Raw genomic sequence first — 17021 nt, 5'->3', positions numbered from 1 at the left:
GTTCCTTGGGTTCTCATGAGCCCAGTGAGTTTCTTTCTGACTTGCAGAGTTTTGTAACTGATCATATGAATGCTATTCTCTGTAAGTCTTGTACCAAAGAGGAGGTGTTTCTTGTAGTGTCACAAATTGATCCGAACAAATCCCCGGGTCCAGATGGTTTTTCTTCAGCGTTTTACAAGCAACACTGGGATATTTTAGGCGAACATATTTTTGAGGCTGTTCATGAATTCTTCCTTACAGATTGTCTTCTGCCAGATATAAATAAGACTTCCATTGTCTTGATTCCCAAGCTAAAGCAGCCAGTGAAAGTGACGGATTATCGACCAATCAGTCTCTGTAATGTCCTTTATAAGATAATTGCGAAGATTCTTGCAAATAGATTGAAGGTGGTTTTGCCCCTAATTGTTCACGGTAATCAGTCAGCTTTTATTCAAGGAAGATTAATATCGGATAATATCATTGTGGCGTATGAAGCTTTGCATACTATGGCCATTAAGCATCGCAGCAGGAAGGACTATATGGCGGTTAAATTGGACATGAGCAAAGCTTACGATAGAGTGGAGTGGGATTTTCTTGGATAACTTGGCTTTATCAGTTCGCTATCCAGGTCTACATTAGCCTTTAGTGGCAGAGGTTTTTACTGTGTTATATATGGTTTGCAAGCAACTTATGAAGTTTATTTTAAAGTTATTATGGTGGAATCATTCTCAAGTAAATTAATTGAGACGCTCAATCAGAGTGTTTGTTTGTCGTCCTCTATGAAATACTTGGCGGAATCGGGCAGTGATCTTGCTCGTCTAATGGGGATGGTTTATTTTTAAAAATATGTCTCACGGCAATGCAATTCTGTAAGACTGTAACACAAAAAAAAAAAAGAAAAAAAGAAAAACGTACGAGTTTGACATAGAATTTGGCTAGAGGAGGTTAATTCTTGTAACATTTGTATTGTTGAGGAGAGTGTTGATGTTTGCGTTTTTTTTAAAAAAAAAAAAGAAAAAGAAAAAGATCGATCTGAAATTTTGTTTGATTTTTCACGCCCCATTTATTACCGTTATCTCCCCAAAAACGAATCTACTAGGAATACTAAACAGAATCTCTGTGACAGCCCCTATCATATATTGCCCCGTCACCATTCAAATTAAAAATTGGAGAAATTCCACCGTGTTCTTAATTATTTAGTTATCTGATTGGTCATACCCATATATTTTGTCGTTTCTGCTTTATTTATGTGCATATTACACTGCTTTTGGTTTTTCTGGGTGAAGCCGCGGTTTTGCATCTGATCCAGAAACCACGATTAAGGACAGAAAAACCCAAAAAATTCAACTGTCTCCGTCGGATTCTTTCTCCGTTGATCTTCACTGTCCCTTCTCTTACTCTGCTGAATCTTTATGCTAGCTCCATCGGTGCGCTAGATTCGATGCTGCGTCCTATCATGTTGGAGTTGAAACTTGATGCTCCCTCGACATTTCGGTAGCTTATTGATTCGGTGTACTTTATGGATCGGATTAGCTCGCTTTCCGTGCCGGAATAGCTTCAGTTCCGGAAAACTTGTGCGCTAAGTTGCCGTTCCTTTGTACTATTTCGGTTCGAAGGAGTTTCGCCGTTTCTCCGAGATCGGTTCCGAAATCTTTGTTTTTCTGTTTCTTCGTCGCTGTACGTGTACCGTAGCCCTTGTACGGCTGTTACCAGTATGTCTGATGTGTACAAGATTTGAAGCTTTTTAGCCGATTCTTCAAAGATCGGATTTACTGATATTTTTTATAGTCCTTGTTTCAGTTTTACTTGATCAGCTGTTTAATTACTTTTTTTTTATTTTGATTTTTTTTTTCTTTTCGTTTTTGGAATTTCTGCTATTTTGAAGTAGATGGAGGAGGATACGAAAGCCAGTAGAATGGGTAGCAGCATGGGTGACGTCGTGTTAGGGTGCGTTATGCCGTACATACACGACCCTAAAGACCGAGACGCCGTCTCTCTGGTCTGCCGGAGATGGTACGAGCTAGACTCCTTGACGCGAAAGCACATAACGATTGCTCTCTGTTACTCAACGAGCCCTGATCGGCTGCGGCGCCGATTCAAGCACCTCGAATCCTTGAAGCTTAAAGGCAAGCCCAGGGCAGCCATGTTCAATCTCATACCGGAGGATTGGGGAGGTCACGTGACCCCGTGGGTAAAAGAGATTGCTGAGTCCTTTAATTGCTTGAAATCGATTCATTTTAGGCGAATGATTGTGAGTGACTCCGATCTGGAGCTCCTTGTAAGGGCTCGTGGCCGGACTCTTCAGGTGCTTAAGCTTGACAAATGCTCCGAATTCTCCACGGATGGCCTTAAGCATATCGGTCGCTCGTGCAGGTAATGAATTTTGGTGATTTTGTATTCTAGTGTGCTGCAGATTTTGCTCTTTAATTGAGGCAAGGTTTCTTGTGCTACGAAAAATTTCTATTTATTGGCCGTGTGATTCCCCTCAGTGTTCTGCATACACCCTGAAGTTATTCACTGTTTTTGTCTACATGTGCCTGAAATTTTGCGTTTTAGTGCTGCCATTTGTTTTCTGAATACATTCTGATTGTAGGCTACTATACTTCTTATTTTTTGTCTTTTACTTTATATTTTGAGAATATCTTACAAAGTGAAGAGTATACTGCAAAATGTCCTGAAGGGCTAAGTGTGAAATAAACCATAAGTGGAATGTTTTTTTTAGAATGCCGTAAGTTAGTCTCTGGCAGTTTAGTTATATTATAGAAGAATTAAGAGACAAAATTTGTCGTAAGTGATGCTAAATGTTTTGAATGACTGTGCTTGTTGGGGGATTCAAATATCTATGCTTACTTAACTGAACCTTTTCAGTGGGTTTAAACTTTAAACTGCCTGTATTAATCCCTCAGTAGGTTTTTTTTTATGAAGGGACAGCAAATTTCACAAGCTTGCCTTAGTTTTTCCTCGTAAGTCTGCAGTTAGTCTCTAGTACGGGGGCTTTTTTTTTTTTGGTTCAAGGGCATGCCTCAATTCCTTGGAGAGCAAAGAAAAATGGGGTTGATTGTGTTCTTCATCATCATTAACGTCATTGGAGATTTTATCCCAAAAGTTTGGAGTTGGCTATATGAGTTTATGAGAAAATCAATTGAAATCTACTACGTGTATTCATTTGTGTCATTCATTTCTATCTAGATCATACTATCTTTTATTGAATCCGTATCCTTCTTACTACGTCAAGCCATTTCTTTTTAGGTCTTTCTCTTGGTTTCCTACTCTCTCTAAGACAAATTCTATCGATTCTCTTCACCGTCGTCACCGTCGTCACCATCGTACTGCTAGCTCTACTCTACATGTCCATACCATCTTAAATGTGGTTGATTGTGTTCTTATGCTTGAAAAAACCTGCTTAAGAGTTGTGGCTTCAATCTGTCGGCGTAATGATGAAAAAAACTCAAGATAAGGATTGAGACTACTATTCTTAAATGTTAGAATGGATGGCTGTTTGAAGTGAAGTTCATTGTTGTCTTGTGAACTGATGGATACATGATTGGAAAATTATAGTGTCAAAGATCAAGCAATGTTCAAGCAATTGTGTTTGTGCATGAAGCAAGGAAGTGAAAAATTAGCCTAGTTTCAGGATATGAAGATATGTTGTTAATCTTTTTTCCTTTAACTTGATTGTTGAACTACGAGTTATAAACTTATAATGCTATAGAAATCCTTGAAATCTTTATTTCTGGATTCATTAGAAAGGACACTCGTGGGCTTCGTAATCTACACATCTGGTGCGGATAGACTCATTAGATCCTCATTGGGTGCTTATAATTTTATGCTTAGTAACTAGAAAGTATTTAAACAAATAGATTTAGATCCACAATTCTCGCTTCATCCAAATCCTTTCAATTCTGCATCTAAGAGTTTGAATGTTAGCCTTGTCAGCACATTTGAACTTTGAATAGAGGAGGGAAAAACTATTCAAATATTTCTTTTGAAATCTCAAGGAAATGGAAGGAGCTAGAATTGTAGGGGATCTCAATCCCTACCAGACAGGAACCTTTGTAAAACGGGAACAAATCTGTAATCTGGCAAGCGTAGTTAACAGTTGATCATGAAAATGGGTGATACAAACAAAATGCATTTGCATTTAAAGTCTTAGACGTATGAGTATTATATTTACTGAGAAAAATGAAACATTTGTGGGTTCAACGTAATTCTCTTTGCAGGAAGGATTTTGAAGCTATTATATAATGGTTTTGTCCTGTGAATCAATTCTGTGGTACTTCTTTTTCCTGAGTTTTCCTTTTGACTCAAATCAATTGTATTGTATCAAGTTGAATGAAGAACAAGAAATGTATCAATTGTGACAGTTTAGCATTGGTGAGCCTTCTCCGTAACACAGGATCATACTTATCGTGTATTAAATAATTTTTTTTGAATGTGATAAGAACTTATTGAAGAAGCATGGACCAACAAGGTGGTGTAGCCTAAGAAACAAAGGAGAACAGTTTTTCCCCCCTGAATGTTAAAGGAGAACAACAGTTAGAAAGGTGCTAAGCTGATACAATCAAGCAAATTAGTGCATGATTCTGGGAAGTCAAAATTTAAGAGGTCTTGGCCAACTGTCAATAATTAAAGGAACTTAAAGCCCAATCTGGTGTTTTTGTTACCTATGATGGTAATTTGAGCAAATTTCAAGGTGATGTTCTGGAAATTGTGGGAATTACTGTTTTCACTGTATGTTAAATAAATAAATGAAAGAATTAAGAATGAATTTTCTAGTTTACATTCAACATTTCATGTATGGGTGATGAGGGCAGCCATTAACATGAGCATCATAGTATTACCGGACATTTTTGGTGATTGTTCTTTCTTGAATGATCTGTGGCTTTGTATGTTATTGCTCCAATTAATAATTTGATTTTTCCATGTGGTCCAGGTCTGTAATTGAGAATTTGCTCCTTTACATTTTGCACTAATACATCTAATTCTCTTGTTGATATGGTTGCACATGAAATTATTTATTGTAATTAAGATCTCTGGGCAAATTTCCTACTTGCTGCAAAATTCGAGCATCATTTTGGTTCTTAATTGCAACTTATGTTTTCCTTCTCTCTGGGTTTTTATTTGGGTTGGGTCGGGTGGGTGGGGAGAGGGGTTGTGACTTGTGAGTCTTAACATATAGTTATGCATTTGTTTTGTTCTCTGGGGAAGATTAATATTTGGTGCAAATCATTAATTAACATACTTCCGTTGAAAGTAAATATTCTATCATTTTTTCCCCTTCTGGGTGGAAAAATGGCTTGTATTAATGGGAACCAAAAGAATGCAAACCAAGTATAATCATGGACTATAGATGAGGTCTATTGTAATATTTACAATATATAAACCTAAAGGATTTTATTCATTAATCCTTCAGGATATCAAAAAGAGTTCTCTGAAGGCCCTCTTGTTTCTCTCTTTCAGAACAAACTAAGAGATGAGCAATGTTATTGGTGCTACTAACTCTTTTTTCCACTGCCTTTTTCCTTTGCAATTTCCATGCCTTCAACTCAGCCTTCGCTGAAAGATATATACCATCCATAGCATATAAATTTGTTGCAATAACTCTTTTTTTTTTTTTTTTTTTTAATTTGCAACCCTGTGTGGACGATTGAGTAGGTGCCTTACAGAGCTCTTGCAAAGGAAAAATCTATTAACCAAAATGATTCTGCACCTTTTGAGGTTATCAACTGTTATAATTCTTTCCCAATAAGTTAAAATTTATATCCTATGAAAACATATTTGCGTAAAATGTTTTGCATTTTGCAAATTATTCTCTAAAAAATGAAAGAGTTAACTTTTCATTCCATCTGCAGGTATGACACTTCATGTAGTATTTCACTTACGATAAGAAACGTGCTTGGCTTTTTCTCCACCTCTGAATTTTGTCTTCTTCAAATTCTATGTGGTTATTATTAGCCCCTTCTTATGGCGCTCAGGCAGTTACTATTTTTTTAATTTAATTTGACCTTATTATATGTTATATCAGGCAATTAAGAACATTATTTTTGGAAGAGAGCTCAATTGTTGAGTATGATGGCGAGTGGCTTCATGAGCTTGCCATGAACAACACAGTGCTCGAGACTTTAAGCTTTTACATGACGGATCTTAGCAAATTCAAATTTGAAGACCTTCAACTTATAGCAAGAAATTGTCCTTCATTAATCTCTGTGAAAATTAGTGATTGTGAAATCTTGGACCTTTTGGGTTTCTTTCATGCTGCTTCCGGTCTACAGGAATTCTCTGGGGGTTCTTTCAGTGAGCAACCGGAGTTATTGGATGAGCAATCAAACAAGTATTCTGTTGTATCTTTTCCACCCAGACTTCATAGTTTGGGTCTAATCTACATGGGGAAGATTGAAATGACTATAGTATTCCCTTTTGCATCTAATCTCAAAAAGTTGGATCTTCTCTGTGCATTGCTTGATACGGAGGGCCATTGTCTCTTAATTCAAAGGTGCCCCAACTTAGAAGTTCTTGAGGTAGGCTCTATGATACATTTCTGTTTTCGTTATATTGTTGTTAATCATGTCTACTCTTATTTACTTTTTATTCCCTTGGTTTAGTTGCAACTGTATGCATCTGAAATATGTAATACCGTGGGTGGTGTTTCACACATGGTAGTTGTATTCATGCTTTTTTATGCTAGATGCTCTGAGATTATTTATTTATCTGTTGGTTGACCATAATGCATAAATGTATTGGGGATGTTCCTGTACTTTCTTATGATGGACGTTCTGGTCTAAGTATCTGGGTTTCGTTACGCAAAACAAGAGATTGACTCTGTTCAGTTATTGTTTCTAGTTTGTTTAGCACATCAAGATTTTTATTTATGCGTTATTTGGATGTTGTAGGATGTACTAGATACAAATACAAAAAAGTCAAAGTACGGAGATTTAAGGGAAGGGGGACTTGCATACTTTTCTTTGGTTGGGAGTTGTTTCCGTATAACTTCATCTATGTATCAAGAATATTCTCTCTCACTTGTATTTTTCATGTGGACAGACCAGGAATGTTATCGGAGATAGAGGATTAGAAGCTCTTGCTCAGAATTGCAAGAGACTAAAGAGGCTTAGGATTGAGCGAGGTGACGATGAGCAGGGAATGGAGGATGAAGAAGGCAGAGTTTCACAAAGAGGATTAATTGCTTTGGCCCGAGGCTGCCCTGAACTGGAATATATAGCAGTTTATGTATCAGATATTACAAATGCTTCTCTCGAATGTATTGGAACTTATTCAAAGAACCTCTGTGATTTTCGTTTGGTCTTGCTTGAACGAGAAGAAAGGATAACTGATTTGCCACTTGATAATGGAGTTCGAGCTTTATTGAGGGGCTGTGAAAAGCTTAGGAGATTTGCTTTGTATCTAAGACCTGGGGGATTAACTGATGTGGGACTTGGTTACATTGGACAATACAGTCCCAATATAAGATGGATGCTTCTGGGACCTGTTGGGGACTCCGATGCAGGTCTCTTGGCATTTTCTAGAGGATGCCCTAGCCTGCAAAAATTGGAAATGAGGGGCTGTTGCTTCAGTGATTGTGCACTTGCTGCCGCTGTGATGCAACTTACTTCTCTGAGATTTTTATGGGTTCAAGGATATGAAGCATCATCACCCGGAGGTTGTGAGCTTTTAGCAATGGCTCGCCCTTTTTGGAATATTGAGTTAATCCCTTCTAGACAAGTTACTGTCTCTAATCCAGACGGAGAGGCTGTCCTTCAAGAGCATAAAGCCCATATCATTTCATATTACTCCCTCGCTGGACCAAGAACAGATTTTCCAGACAATGTTATCCCTTTGTACCCAAAAAAATTAGTTGCCACTTAGAGAGCTGTATATACAAACTCTTTTTCCTGAAGTTGTTTACGTATATTTTTTCTGGCCTCGCTTTCTTTATCAAATCATGTAACATTTTTCCATTTTGATTAGAGGGTTTCGTTTTCCGACTTATAATTTTGATTTTCCATTACATTTTAGACGTCTCTGCTGTAATAAGCTTGAGTCTCTCTTTTGTAATTTGAAGGTGCTCGCCCTTTGGTTGAACTACTGTCTCGATCTCCTCCTGTGCGGCGACTACATTTTTCTACTCATTTGTGGCATGTAATAATTAATCTGCCTAGCCAATATCACAAGAAACCATAGCGGTTATTCTGCTAGATAATGATGTTTGTCTGTTGTAAATTCTTTGGAGTAGTTTTCTCCAATTCTTGGTGGTGAACCCTAAAAGTTAGGACTTCATTTTAAGATCTCATAAGAGAATTTCTCTATATATATGTGTACGCTGTGTGCGCGTGCACTCATGCGCGTAAGTATATGTTGTGAAGGAAGAGTGGGTAGTTCCAAGAATGTTTCACTGCAAACTTGGTCAATGTTTTTATGCCTAAGAAAGCACCAAACTTCAATTTACAGCTAAAACGATTGCAGAGCGAGAGAATTTGAGCTTGTTTCATTCTAAAGTCAACCAGAAGAAAACTTCTTACCATGAATTCCCTGATAATTGGGTTGTTTACCTATCTTTTATGGTTGGGATGTTGAATTATTTTGAGTGGGGGTGTGGTGGTAAGAGGATCGGGTACGCTGTCATTCCCCTGCACTATTACTAATCTCATCTAAATGTTAAAAATAGGAACAACGGTTAAAGACATGTTCCAATAAAGACAACTAAAAAAAAATTATTAGTAAAGACACAACTCATCGAATTACTTATATGCTCATTTTTATTTAATAAAATTACATATTCTTAATCCATGGACACTTTCTTAATTTTTCTCCCACAATTTTCCCACGCAATTTATCTAATTTTGAACAAAACTTGGTCTTTCTGGATCATTTTCATATGAAGCGTTCTACGGAGCCTAAATTAGAGAGTTAGAAATATAAGAACAATAAATAGAGTAGAAAGGTTGATTTTTTTGATGGTTTGGAAAATATTAATAAAAAGATTACAAATATCATTGTGACTCGAGGTGTATTAAAAAATATTTTATTTCTTTTAGTATGTGGTTTCTACAAAACATCAATAAGTGGGTGGTTGGATCTATCTAAACGAAAAGAAATGGATCAAAGACCGCGATCTCCTCAAGTGGCTTCCAAATTATGAAGGTAATACATGGCCGGAAGACAAACGACAAATATTGCAAATTCCACAAAGGGGCTAGATCATGAAACTGACGTAGATTTTCCATTTAGTCCAAGCACCAACCCTAAATAACATAATTAACAGTAACAAAAATTCTTAATGAATCTCCATATTTAAAATCCAGCCCCGCTACTCATTCTAGCAATTGGGATCCCAGTGATCCCAGTTGCTGAGGTGTATGGAGGAGATTAAAAGTGCAAGTGGGCCCCATCACTTGCACTTTTAATCTCCTCCATACACCTCAGCAACTGTGATCACTGGGATCCTAGTTGCTGGGACAAATAGCTTTTTCGTTTAGAATCAGTAATAAGAAAAAACCAAGTTAATTAGAATCAAATCACGAACCATCTTGGGTAGTCTTTTGGTTCTCTATTGGACTTTAACCCTTTTTTATTTTCTTAAACGAAACTTCAAGACGATTTATCTCTCAACATCCATGATGGATTTTGAAATTCTAAATTAACGTGGAAAACTATTTCAAATAAGATTCATTGTCCATATATTCCGAGATAAAAAAAAATCTCGCATCTAGATTTCATGTAGATAAATTTATTTCCAGCGGATATAAATTTCAATAGACACTAATCACAATAAAATGACAAATAATGCATATAAATTTAGTGCAGATAAATTTCAATGTATACTAACCATAAGAAAATCACAACAAAGAATGCTAGATAAACTAATGTAGATAAATTTCAATATATACTAACCATAACATAACCACAACAGATACTATAGAAAATCTACTGCAGATAAATTTCAATATATACTAATCATAGCAAAATTAAAATAGGGTAATGTAATTTTTGGTCATTGAAAGAGGTTGACTAGATCCAACTTGGCCATCGAATTTTCGAACTTTCAAACTTTCAAACTGAAAGTTGAAAATTGTTCCAATAGACACACACGTGCAGTAAAATCGTTGATGTGGCATAAAAGACCAATATAAGGAATTTATCTGAATAGTGAGAAATCTATCCGTGTGTGCAGATTGGAACAATTTTCAATTTGGGTTCTTAAGTTGTAATATTTAAACATTCGGTGATTGAGTTGAAAATTGACAAATTTTTTAGTGACCAAAAGTTGTATTACCTCAAACCAAAACAGATAAATATAGATAAACTAATTCAGATAAATAGTACAAATAAATTTAGTGAAAATAAATTTCAATATATAATAACTATAACAAAATCGCAATAGATATTGCGGATAAACTTAGTATATATAAACTTAGTGTAAATAATTCAGATAAACTTAGTGCGGAATTGTGTCTATAAGATTCACAGTCCCGATGCATAAATTTGGAGTCTCGATTTGATCTCCAAAATGTTCAAATCTTCAAAAATGTATTGGACACAATTATGTGGATCTTAGAGCTTGAAGTCTTGGGATGCTACAAAGATCGTCTCAATCAGAATTCAAATGAGTGAGTTATGCCTGTCCGAACACGTTGGCATCGAACATAATGACATCAGAAATACGACTCTGATATGTAAACTTCGAGCTTCGATTTGACCCATGGAACATTCGAATCTCCAAAAATGTATCCGATGACACTGATGTTAGAAACACATTTCTATCTTGCAAATAAGGGTTAATGGTAACTTAGTCAATAAATCTTTTTTTAAATTTTTTGTCATGTTTTAAGTTCGTATCGACCTTACGGTATTAAAAAAAAAAGAGTGTTTTTATTGGAATAAAAATTTGTTTTGACAGACTTATTGTTAATTAACCCTTAAAAATATTGCCAGGTCATCACCTCGTTCAGTCTAGAACTTTTGTCTCTCTCTCCTAACATCCTCTATCGCTCTCTGAGGGTGATCTGCCCAGTAGCAACAAAACCATCTATCGGCCACATGTCTTTTCAACGCTAACATTGTTTGCGAGTTTGTTGACAACGATAATGAGCGCTGTCTGGACTCCGGTCGCTGTTCAGGCAGTCCGTGTCTCGACATGTTGACAAATTTTCTCCTGAAAGAGTATCCCTCCTCCAATCTCTGATTTGAACTTGTCTGTCTGTTTTTTTTTTTTTTTTTGGCTACTACAATTATTTTAGAAAGAAATTCAGTTTCCTTTAAAAAATACTTCCCTAAATGTAAAGTTTTATGTGTACTTGGTAGTTTATATAACTTTTTGTGCCTAATGGATGACCTAGAAAAAGAATAATGCTTAAGATCCCTAAAAAATGATCCCTAAAAGACCTCCATTTGATGTGGAGTGTTGGATGTGAAGTGGACCCTAAATGTGTGTTTTTAATCAATGACTATTTTAATGCCACATAGATTTGAGGAAATTTTGGGGGTCTCTACCATTGTTCCTAGAAAAACATATGGAGTACCTTCTAGATCAAATTTTGATTTTTATCAAACTGTGTTTTCACATCACTTGTAAAGCTTTTGATATACTCAAAACATCCTAGTGTAGTCATCAACCACAGTTAAGAAATATTTATAACCTTCCACTGAAACTGTAGAGTTGAGACCCCAGATATCTATATAATTCAAGTCAAAACAAGCTGCTGATTTGTTAGTACTTAAATAAAAATGGCTTCTTTTTTGTCCTAATAAGCATTCAATACATTCATGAGATTTTTCTTCCAAAATCATAGGAAAAAGTTTGGGTACATTTTCAGATGGATGTCCTAATTAATCTCATGTGCCATATTAATTTTATCACTAACAACAATATTTACTGAACTAGTATAAGCTCTAAAGCTTCTTTGTTGTGGTTTGAATATGTAAAGTCATTTATCTATCACATCCATGCCAATTTTCTTCAAAATATGCATTTCCTGCAGTTTACATTCATTTTTAGTGGAAGTCACTACATATCTGTTAATTTCAGTTAATTTACTATAAATGATATCAAGTTAAATGTAAATATAAGAACACACAAGACAACATTCAACACACTTTCATGATGAGTAAGTCTAATTTTAATTCTTGAATAGTAGTCAGTGATTGTTTGATTGCCTTCATTGATGTTGGACAATTCCCTGAAATTTTCATATATTATTGTGTCATTTATGGCTGAGTACATATTCTTCAGGTCTAGCCAAAGCTCTGTTACTGTCTTTCAGCTTGAGATGCTCATCAGTATATTTGAGGATACACAGTTGTGATCCATGATTTTATCAAAGCATTCAGGTTGTTTGCCTACTTCTACAGTTGCAAATTAGGATCACTTGAGTGTGGAACTACTTGAGTCCCATCTAAAAATGCCGAGCCCACAGACCCACTACCTGGGCTATATTTTCAACAAAGCCCATGTGAGTCATACAGTCGAGTCCACAAGCCCACGAGCTAGGCTATCTCCTCAGAAAGGCCCATGCGAGCCATACTATCGAGCCCACAGGTTCACGGCCTAGGCTATCTTCTCAACAAGGCCCATGCGAGCTATATGATCGATCTACTATTCCTATTGAACAAGAAGGGCAAATGTGAACAAGAAGATGGGGGACGGTGGTGGTGACGGTGGCAGTGGCGATGGTGGAGATGGAGACAAACGTGACAATGGTGGAGATGAAGAGTATGTGTGTTAAATCTATGTATTTTTTTATATCCATTCCTATTGAAAAAGAAGGGCAAATGTGGGATTATGTAATTATCAATTTTTAAAATAGGTACTTATGTGGAAAAGAGGTACTTATATGGCAAAGTGTTTTTTTCTTTGACCTAAGTGTCCAACTTTCATATAGTATGTACTAATATGTCATTTTCCGTACAAAAATCTAAGCACAGTTACAATCCTCTTGTTTTTTTTTTTTTCCCCTTGTTTTATGGTTTGCCAAATAAACTAAATCACAGAACAGAAGATACTAGCAAAAAGAAGGCTACTACATTTCCCCATTGAAAGTCATGCCATCATTCACAAGTTGAAAGTCATGCCATCATTCACAAGTGGGGTTGGCAGAAAGAGACAAATATCAAACAAAAAATGCCAAGTTGACTAGAAAAATTGTAGATCACATTAACATTGTTACGTAGATCTTTCCAAATCATACGATCGAATGAAAGCAATAGATGCTCATTGTATACAAGTGGAATGTAAACTAAGCATATACTAAGTGGTGGTGATGAAGCTCCTTTGGTCAACTTGGCCATATTGAGTGCATAAAGTTAAGGTTGACACAAAGGGGGCCGTAAAGCAGAGCAATCAAAAACGATGGAATATTGTTCTTAGGAGAGAAAAGTAGGCCATTTTTGGATCAACCCTATGCATAATCGTTATTATAATGCGATAGTGGTAATTTTGGGATTCCAAAATATGATCGGTGATTTGTTGAAAAAAAGAAAAGAAAAAAAAAGGAAAAAAGGTTGAAAAAAGAAACAATTGTGTTCGAGTGTAAGGAGATTTAAGATTCAAAGTGGCTGAAGTTTGAGATGAAGTACGGGAGTTCAAAAATTGTGGGAAAGAATTTGAATGTTTATCCTATATATTGGTTCTCTACATTTTTGTATTCTCGTTTTCTTTCTTTTACCCCCACTCCTCTTAGCCTTACGTTACAAACTTAAAAAGTCTTATTACGTGATCTTGAGAATGGTCTGGTTTGATTGTGAGGAGTTAACTAAGTGTTCATTCTTTGTAAATAGTATCCATTCGTGAGATCATGTTTTGATTTTTGTTCATGAACCTTCTTTGATCAAAGTATGTGAGAATTTTGTTTTCTTGATTACATTATGTCACTCACATACACTTGAGAGAAACACTTAGCCAACTTTGGTATGATTTTTTATTTTATGTAAATTGTCTGTGAGGTTTGAAATTGGAATTAAGAGTTATGTGATGGTTGGACTACTGCTTAGTTTTGAAATGGATATGACTGTATTTGATTCTGTTTATATTGGAATCTTTGAGTTGGGAGTTGGAGTAAACTATTTTTTATTTTAGTTGAGTGGTATGATTTTCTAAGATTCATGAAGAATTGCAATTTTGTTTTCTAACTCGCTTTTCAATTTGGTTTGCAAACTCTTGTTTGAACCTAATTTTCTTGTGCCCTCTGTTTTACTCGAGAACGAGTAAAAACTAAGTGCTAATTTACATATTTTTATACCTCAAATCTATACCTGCTTTTGTCTATTTTGATTTGAGTTAACCATGATTTTTGCCTAAGTTCTCTTTATTTTTTATTTTCAAGCTATTTAGTTGAGAATTGGTGAAAAAGATGTTTCTTGAGTCAAAGTACAAAGTTGACAGAGAAGGAAAGCTCGAGCAGGATCGAGACCACTGAACGAATTTTAAGGTCGGTATCGAGGCCACTTCTTGTAATAGATATCATAGGTTGCATATTTCACAGGAATGTAGGAGTATGATTTGTATGGTTGTTACTTGATTTTTCATAGTTTTTAATGGGTTCTTGATATCGGAATTCGAATGTTAGGAATAACAGGGGTTGATAATAAGAATACTTTTGATGTGACCAGGAATGGAGTATTGAATAAATAAGAGAAAGTCGATTGTCAACATTGAGAATAATTATGATGAACATACTAAATGAATTGGATAGGATTGATGATTGTGAAATTAGATGCGCTAGTGCCTTTTATTGCTTGAATTCATCAATATATCATGTTTTGCGTTTTATTTTCTAGCTTATTGTTTTAGATTAATTTGTCAATTTTCAACTGTTTGATTATTCAAATAGGATTTAAAATTAGTCACAATCGATACTTAACGAGTTTCGATACAATTTTCGTGGATTCGACACTCTATTCATCATTATATTACTGTCGGGCACCTTAGAACTCTAACTCGTATACAATGGTCATATTTCGTCGGTCGATGTTTATCCTATCATGATCTGATCATAAAGTGCTGACGCAAGATCATCCTTTAATAAGCCAATGAAGAGGCTGTCGTAAAGCCAAGAACATATCTTGCTTTGTCAGGGAGATTTTTGTTCAAGCAATAAAAGGCACTATATATATATATATATATATATATAGCCAAAAGCAAAAATGGTGTGAACTAGCTTCTCAAAGGTTTGATAAAAAGTTGAATAAAGGAGCAGGAATGCTTTCGTATGCAACTTGCAGAAAGACTGCTCCCAATTCAATTGTATTATATAGCTGGTAATTATCTCACTTACCCCAAAAACAAAAAAAGGTTTAATCAGGATGATATTGCTTTTATATATGGGTTTTGTTTTGAATGGTTGATGGTTGGTGTGGAAAATGATGTGTGTAAAGTAATATTGGTGGGTTTTGATGATGTATATATAGTTGAACAGCAGCAAAGGCTGCTGAAAGAAAACAAACACAGTGTCATCAGCACAATAATGAAAACAATGTTATGCTTATTTCAGCTGTCAAATGCCAAACACTTTTGCTATCATGATCATCATCATCATCATCAAATCCACACTTTTTAGTAGAAGCATTAATGCTAAAAAAAAAAAACTTCAAAAACCCAGAAAAGGAATCCTTGAAGCACCTTTGAACACTAAAGAACCATGATTGTATTCTTACAAAGTAAACAACAGCTCAACATCCCAAGATTTCAATTTCTTAACCTTAATAATTTTAAAGCTAGACTCACCTCACAGTAGAGAGGAAACACTCTCAAGGTTTGATTAATTTATTAAAATACAAAAGATAATGAGCTCTAAGACCGACTACTACGTACAACTCTACTATAATGAAAAACACAAAAACACGAAATTATTAAAAATGTTCATAAAACATTAAAAGACCCATTTGGGATCTCAAATGGTGGAATTTGCCAAAAATATGGTGGGACTAATGGCGCAGCACTGGATTTTCATCAGAGTAACAGAGTACATAATGATACAAAATCTAAGCACAGTAACAATCCACTTTTCCTTTTCTTTTCTTTTCTTTTTATTGTTTTAGGGTTTGTCAAATAAACTATCACAGAACAGAAAGAAAGGCATGATGTTTCTGGAAACTAGCAGAAAGAAAGCTAATACATTTCCCTATTGAAAGTCATGCCACCATTGACAACTAGGGTTGGCAGAAAAAGAAACTAATATTAAACAAAAAAAAAAGGTCAAATTGGATTGGCTTGAAAAAAAGTACTAGAATAGAAAATTTGTACATGACATTAACATTGTTACGTGGATCTTTCTGAGTTATACGATGGAATGAAAGCAAGAGATCGATGCTCATTGAATACAAGTGGAATGCAAACTCAGAATCTACTGAGTAGTGAAGTGATGGTGATGAAGCTTCTTTGGTCAACTTGGCCATATCTAGGGAATAAAGTTAAGGTTGGCCACAGAGGGAGTGCCTTAAAGCAAAGCAATCAGAAACTATGGAATATCAGCAAAAGAAAGAAAGGAGTGCCTACTGACTCAGCTTCTGGCTTGGCCACATCATCATCTGGTGATGCGGAATTGTACACCGATGATTGTATAATCAATCCACCTGTATAAGCATAAGCTTTCTTTAGTTTTGATTAATTTACCTTATGAAAAAGACCAAATTGATCAGCAACTTCATTATCATTAATTCTTTGCTTTTGGGGAATATCTGAAAATATTGCTTTTCTGGCACTACTTGTGATCCTTCTTGAATTTAGCTTTGAATAAACCATCATTTGGAGTGTTTTTTAAGTATGGATTAGTAGAAAAGACAAGACTCGATTGAACACGCGACAATGTCTCGAAATTTCTTGAACTGATTGAAAGGAAAGGCTGATATTGGAACATCTGGTCAGAAATTTGGAACCAAAGACAGACAAATTTTCTCTTGTTCATTTGCTGTTGCCATGCTTTTAGAGATGTGTGAACGAGTTTTTAGCGCGTAAATATATCTCCATGGTCAAGATTCTTACGATGTAAATGTCGTTTCAGACATTGGAATCCTAGGTGTAACATGAATCCATTTGTTTGTTGCGCAGAACA

At 35.5% G+C, this 17021-nt stretch overlaps 1 protein-coding gene across 4 annotated transcripts; it reads left to right on the top strand.

Annotated features, from left to right (window-relative positions):
• The first annotated feature begins 1235 nt into the window (after positions 1 to 1235).
• On the top strand, positions 1236 to 8058 carry LOC119997524 (coronatine-insensitive protein 1-like). 4 transcript variants are annotated; one of them, XM_038844633.1, is made up of 4 exons: positions 1236 to 1656; positions 1868 to 2352; positions 6005 to 6497; positions 7021 to 8058. In XM_038844633.1, the coding sequence occupies exons 2-4, from the start codon at positions 1868 to 1870 to the stop codon at positions 7840 to 7842; spliced, it is 1800 nt and encodes a 599-aa protein (XP_038700561.1). In that variant the 5' UTR covers positions 1236 to 1656; the 3' UTR covers positions 7843 to 8058. The 4 variants fall into 4 exon arrangements, with proteins under 4 accessions (XP_038700561.1, XP_038700557.1, XP_038700551.1 ...); XM_038844629.1 differs by having other exon boundaries at positions 1865 to 2352; XM_038844623.1 differs by having other exon boundaries at positions 1236 to 1691.
• Positions 8059 to 17021: the final 8963 nt, after the last annotated feature.

This window comes from Tripterygium wilfordii, chromosome 1 (assembly GCF_013401445.1).
Source record: "Tripterygium wilfordii isolate XIE 37 chromosome 1, ASM1340144v1, whole genome shotgun sequence".
Lineage (NCBI taxonomy): Eukaryota > Viridiplantae > Streptophyta > Magnoliopsida > Celastrales > Celastraceae > Tripterygium > Tripterygium wilfordii.
This window is presented reverse-complemented; position numbering and strand designations above follow the sequence as displayed.

What these genes read in the sequence shown, in the direction of transcription:
- LOC119997524 (XM_038844633.1), top strand. Translation starts at nt 1,868, where the DNA reads ATGGAGGAGGATACGAAAGCCAGTAGAATGGGTAGCAGCATGGGTGAC. An exon ending in CATATCGGTCGCTCGTGCAG is followed by an intron (nt 2,353 to 6,004) that starts GTAATGAATTTT and finishes ATGTTATATCAG; the next exon opens with GCAATTAAGAACATTATTTT. An exon ending in CCAACTTAGAAGTTCTTGAG is followed by an intron (nt 6,498 to 7,020) that starts GTAGGCTCTATG and finishes TCATGTGGACAG; the next exon opens with ACCAGGAATGTTATCGGAGA.